At 39.6% G+C, this 6000-nt stretch overlaps 1 protein-coding gene across 2 annotated transcripts in view; it reads right to left on the reverse strand.

The window, feature by feature from the left end:
- Positions 1-4775, reverse strand: part of LOC139945308 (uncharacterized) — a 32852-nt gene extending 28077 nt beyond the window's left edge. For both annotated transcript variants that reach the window (XM_071942656.1, XM_071942657.1), the window contains exons 1-2: positions 4655-4775; positions 3408-3503 (exon numbers count right to left, since the gene is read on the reverse strand). In XM_071942656.1, coding sequence (XP_071798757.1) covers positions 3408-3482 — 75 coding nt within the window. In that variant the 5' untranslated portion in view covers positions 3483-3503; positions 4655-4775. The remainder of the gene's footprint in view (positions 1-3407; positions 3504-4654) is intronic.
- Positions 4776-6000: the final 1225 nt, after the last annotated feature.

Raw genomic sequence — 6000 nt, forward strand, 5'->3', positions numbered from 1 at the left:
CATTTTCACTGCACACCCTGAAGCAGCCTTTTACAAAGGAAACAAGGCTCTGATCCGGCCTCGTTTTGTAACCTCGTTGATACCTCGAAAGCCATGCTTCGACCCCGCGGTATCAAGTACTGTTGTGTGCCGTGCGGTATAGTATCTATGCATTTCGTGAAGTCAGAGCGGGCCGGTGCTTGCGTAAAGAGCCTTGGACAAGGCTAACTGAATATCTACATCGACGCGTCTGCAACATGTAGTTAATACGGTACATGTACGGGTTGTAATGTATGTATTGTCAACAACGCGACACGACACACGCGCTACAGTGTGATGCATATGCTATACAACATCATGATGTTACCGTGAATATTATGCTAATTACTACCCTACGGCTCATGATACCTCAGGTCATAAAAGCTGATCAAAGAGCGTTGCCCATAGCAACTCATACTAGCGTGCACAAATGAGTAGAAACATTCACCTAGATATCGCTGAAAAAGACGGTTCGCCGTCCTACCCCCCCCCCCCCCCACTGAATAACGGACGAAAATGCATCTGAAGTTATACTTTAGAAACGATCATTTTGGAGTGTTGATGATTAGGATAATAGGACTCACACTAAGAGGTTGAGGAGGATCTACATGCCTTGGTCTACAGTAATATTATACAACCGTTTTCTTATACAAAGTGAATAGCCAATTCGCGTAGGCCTACCTATAGACGATGTGACCTCTGACGTCACACGAAAACCATAACATGATTCGCGAGCATACCGCCGGGCAAAACCTTTGTGTTTTGGCAGCCAGCTAGAAAGTGTATGCAATCTTACCATGACTACGTGACTTTTTGCCCGGCGAAACATGACGTATACAGTGTTTTTTCAACAGACGGCGGTTTGAATGTAAACATAGGTCACATCGTCTATAATATCGCTGTAAACGACGTTTTTTCCTCTGTTAGTATTTTTCACACCTTAAAACAACAGAACAAGAACAATAGTGTTTTTTGACGGCCGAACACCTAAAAAAAACCGAGAAGAGTATTTTTTCGGCTGTTGACCGAGCCCCTCAAAACAGAACAAGAGCAATAGGTTGTTTGGATGTTAACCGAGCACCTAAACAAATACATAACGAGAACAATAGATATTTTGAGCTGTAGGCCGAACACCTAAAAAAAACCGGAACAAGAACGATGGTTTTTGGGCTGTTGTCTGAACACTTAAAAACAGGATACAAGCAACATTATCGTTTCGGGGGCTTTTGACCGAACACCTAAAACAACAGAACAAGAACAATATAGTTTTTTGGCTGTTGGCCGAACACCTTACAAAGGACAGAAAGAGAACAGTAGGATTTTTGGCTGTTTGCCGAGCACCTTTACTAACAAAAACAGAACAAGAACAAGTTTTTTGTTTTTTTGTTTTTTTCTTTTTTCTTGGGGGGGGGGGGGCTGTTGGCCATGCACCTAAACAAACAAAACCAGAACAAGAAGTTTTTCGGCAAATGGCCGAAAACCAAAACAATAGGGTTTTTTTTGCTGTTGGCCGGACAAAAAAAAAACCCAGTTTGAACAAGAACAATGGCGGTTTTGGCCATGTTTGTGCTTGTTTTGCACGAACACCTAGGTATACATTCATGAAAACTCAAAGCTTTCAAATGCAAATATCACATACGCACACCTAAACTGCAGAGTAATTAGCTATATATCATTGGTACAGTGGCGTATACAGCCTCTGGGGTGGATTTCACAAGGTAGTCCTAACTTATATTAGGACTAATCCTAGGCAATGCTAAGAGATAGGACCAGTCCTAAAGTTAGGATGAGTTACTGGTCCTAACTTAAGACTGGTCCTAACTTGGGACTGGTCCTGTCTCTTAGCATTGCCTAGGACTAGTCCTAAACTAGGACTACCTCTGTGAAATCCACCCCAGGTCACTTAATAGTTAATTTGTGTAAGAATCTGACTTTCAAAATAGTATATGTAAGATTTACATTATGACTAATCGGAATGCACATCCAAGATCGAACCGTCATGATTTATATTGTTATCAGGTATAAGCATAGGTTTAATGTCTGTTATGGTTTTACAAATCATGAACATTCATTCAACACAAGGTCTATAAACGATGAAAATTGAATCGCCATTAAATCTGTCAAGTTGTGTTCAAACAAAGTATGTTACAATAAAATTACTTTCTGCAAAATAACGCCATACAACTTTAGTTAGACCTCCATACTCCAACATTGCACACAAACAATCATGAAATGTCCCTATACATGCATTATAGTCAATACACAGGATTTAACATGGCAGCTTGTGGGTGTATTGCAAGTGCAAACACTGACACCCAGTGATCTTGGTGTTTGGATCAGAGTTTGAGCTATATAATACATGAAACAGACATTTCTTCTGTTGATTAAATGACCGGCCGAATAATAGTAAAACACTCGTTTGTATTTACAAATATTTCTACCAAACTCAACATTTTCTACAAACTTTCAATTAATAAAATACCCCACATAATTAGTTGTTTATGTTTTCTAACAAAATTAAAGGCAGTGGACACTTTTGGTAATTGTCAAAGACTAGCCTTCACAGTTGTTGTATCTCAACATATGCATAAAATAACAAACCTGTGAAAATTTGAGCTCAATCGGTCATCGATCTTGCGAGATAATAATGAAAGAAAAAAACACCATTGTCACACGTAATTGTGTGCGTTTAGATGGTTGATTTCGAGACCTCAAGTTCTAAATCTGAGGTCTCGCAATCAAATTCGTGGAAAATTACTTCTTTCTCGAAAACTATGGCACTTCAGAGGGAGCCGTTTCTCACGATGTTTTATATCATCAACCTCTCCCCGTTACTATTTTGAGTTATTACCAATTGTGTCCACTGCCTTTAACACAATTTTTGAACAACTTGATAACATTTTTACAAACAGTAGCGAACTGGTTTTTTTATTTGCATTTATGGTTTTTCATAGTTTTCCAACCTGGGTGGGCAAAAACTCGGGCTGTGACGTTGCAAAAAAGGGTCCATAACCGCGATCTCATACGTGAGAAACGCAATGGTTGATAACTAATCAGCTGCATGGAACGCGCACACGGTAAATACCACAATCTTACACTAATTACGCAATTGAGAAAACAAATTTATCTACTACGCTTCCATTTTTTAATTAATATTAATAAATTATTGAATATGATTTATTTATCTCCATTACACTTTATATAATATGACGTTCATTGTTTTCTGTTTCCCAATTCCAACAACGGAAAAATTGAAACGAAGTTCAACATTATAATCAAACATTCCAGAGCTGTCGCCATTTGACTCATGATAAAGAAACTAGTGTATTTGGAATTCTATTCAAGCCAAAAGGAAAAACTCATCCAAGAAGGAAGTATTGTTAGCTTACCCCTCTCTCTGACGCCGTTTGAGACACCGGGTGTGTTGAGTCCGGGCCTTGGCTTGGGTCCCAGTTTGATGCCATGATCGACGATTACACAGGGTCCTGTTCATGTCATTGAAAAAAATATATTGTTAATTGAATTGCAGACGGTGAATAATGCTACTCTCACACTGGGGAGAGCATGCTAGCAAATATGCCTACGAACGGAAGTATTTAACAATCGCTCAAACTTCGCAACATTCGTCGTGTTTTCATAAGCGTTGGTAACAAATTCACTACGTTCATAAGTCATTCTCTACCTCCTTACGAAGATCGGTCAATTTATGCTGCTTTTATACGGCGAATATGTTAGCGAATAAGCTATCGGAAGGAAATATTTCACAATCGCTCAAACTTCGCAACATTTGCCGTGTCTTCGTAAAGCGTTGGTAACAAATTCGGAACGTTCACAAATTATTCCCCATCTCCTTACGAAGATCGGTCAATTTAGTAACCGGATTATACATTTCAGCGAATGTTGCGAAAACGGTCATTCGCCGTAAATTTTCGTAAGCATTGGTAACGTTAGTATAGCGTGCGTAAGCGTTTGCAACGTTCGTAAAGGCATTGGCAAGCGTTGGAAAGCATTCGTAATATATTCGTAAGATATTAGTTTAAGGAGAGGGACGATCGAGGGGTGAGTTCGAGATGAAAATATTCACTAATCCAACTGCCAATTTGGACGAATTCATCGCGAAATTCAAATATTCATCTTCGCGAGAACATTCGCCACTCTGTGACAGCAGCAATACGAAGCGCTTCCTAAGTTTCAGCCAATGTTGTGAAGACGGTAATTCGTCATCGATTTTCGTAAGCTCTGGTAAGCCGTTGGTATTGTTGGTAAAGCGTGCGTATTATGTGTAATATATTTGTAAGGAGAGGTTTAGGACGACCGAGAGCATATTTACTATCAAACCGCAAATTTGGGGCGAATTTCAAGTTATTCATATTCGCTCAAGTGTGAGAGTAACGTAACAAACTGAAGCCAAATCATAGAGGTATGGTCGATAGAGACCATGTAATAGATACTACAATTATAATCAGTCCACGAGCTCGTCGCATGCCATTGTAAATTCATTACGATTTTGGAAAATAAAGCATAACGTGCTCGTGATAGTTATTTCGGTTTTCTTGTTTTCAAATCCGCAAACCACTGTACCAGAAGTACTAGTTCGACTCCGGTTGTTAACTGGATTGGTATTTGAGGCTCCTACCTTTTGAATACTGAAAAGGCAACTCAGTATCAAGCCTGTTGAGCACAATTTGAAGTCCTAATCCCAGAGTGTTCCTAAAACCATCGAGTAGCACACCAGAGTAACAATCGATGGATAAGAATGATGATGATAACGCCTTCTGATGTGCTCTGTTTTGACGACGGGCTATATAAACGCTCACAACAACAGAAACAGGCTTGCGCGATGGCTACGTGATCTTCTCGCGTGCGCTGCTGGCTGCCGCCCATCAGTACATATACATTGAGCCACTCGTTTGCGGCACATCAGGCCCAACCCATCGAGTTAAATGAAAAGAAATTGACCAATCAAAATGTCCATGTTAGTTAATAAACAGTATCTAGGCGAAATGGACCAATCAAAATGTACATGCTGGTCAACAGTATGTAGGTAAAATGGATCAATCAAAATGCCACCCCCCCCCCCCAGTCCTCGGGAAAGTACTGTGCTATTAACACATTATTATTATTATTATTATTATTATATACATGTACAACAACGATTTCTTTTGGTGCGTTGATGTGTGTTGGGATACTAAACTCAAACAGCAACATGTACCATTTTGCCCACTACGGTTGTGGTCATGTATTTTGCCCCAAAATGTGAAGTGTGTTACTTTACGAGGTTGGTTTTCTCGTATTTCACTTGGCCATAAAGGTTTGCATTCTGATAATCTGTTCGACTTCCACCCATGCTAAAAATACTTTGTTTTGCATGAAACGTCACGAAATTAAAATGACCAACTGTATGGTACAGGTCACGGAAAGGACACATACCACCACCCCCGCCCCAACTAGTTTCCCCACGTGGACTTCGAGAGACCAAAAAAGGGATGATTTCCCCGAGTATAAAGGCTGTGAAGGTGGGCAGCATAGAAGTATGTATATATAATTGTATCTCAGTGTATCACAGTGTTTAACACTCATCGGCGTATACTGATAAAACCAAAATTAATGTTATTTATCCCCGATGCAAATGTCCATCAATTAAAGGTTCAACTTGTGCTGGGTACCAGACAATGTCGACATCTATGTGCACTTAAAGCCATTGGACCCTTTCGGTTCAGAAAAAAATAAAAGTAAACAGATTTACAAATAACTTACAGGGTTTACAGAAGGCAATGGTGAAAGACTTCTCTTGAAATATTATTCCATGAAATGCTTTACTTTTTGAGAAAACAGCAAAATAATATAAATTCTCGTTAACGAGAATTACGGATTTGTTTTAAACACAAAACATGTCATGACACGGCGAAACGCGCGGAAACAAGGGTGGGTTTTTCCGTTGTTTTCTCCCGACTCCGATAACCGATTGAGCCTAAATTTTCA

The sequence above is a fragment of the Asterias amurensis genome, chromosome 12, assembly GCF_032118995.1.
Source record: "Asterias amurensis chromosome 12, ASM3211899v1".
NCBI lineage: Eukaryota > Metazoa > Echinodermata > Asteroidea > Forcipulatida > Asteriidae > Asterias > Asterias amurensis.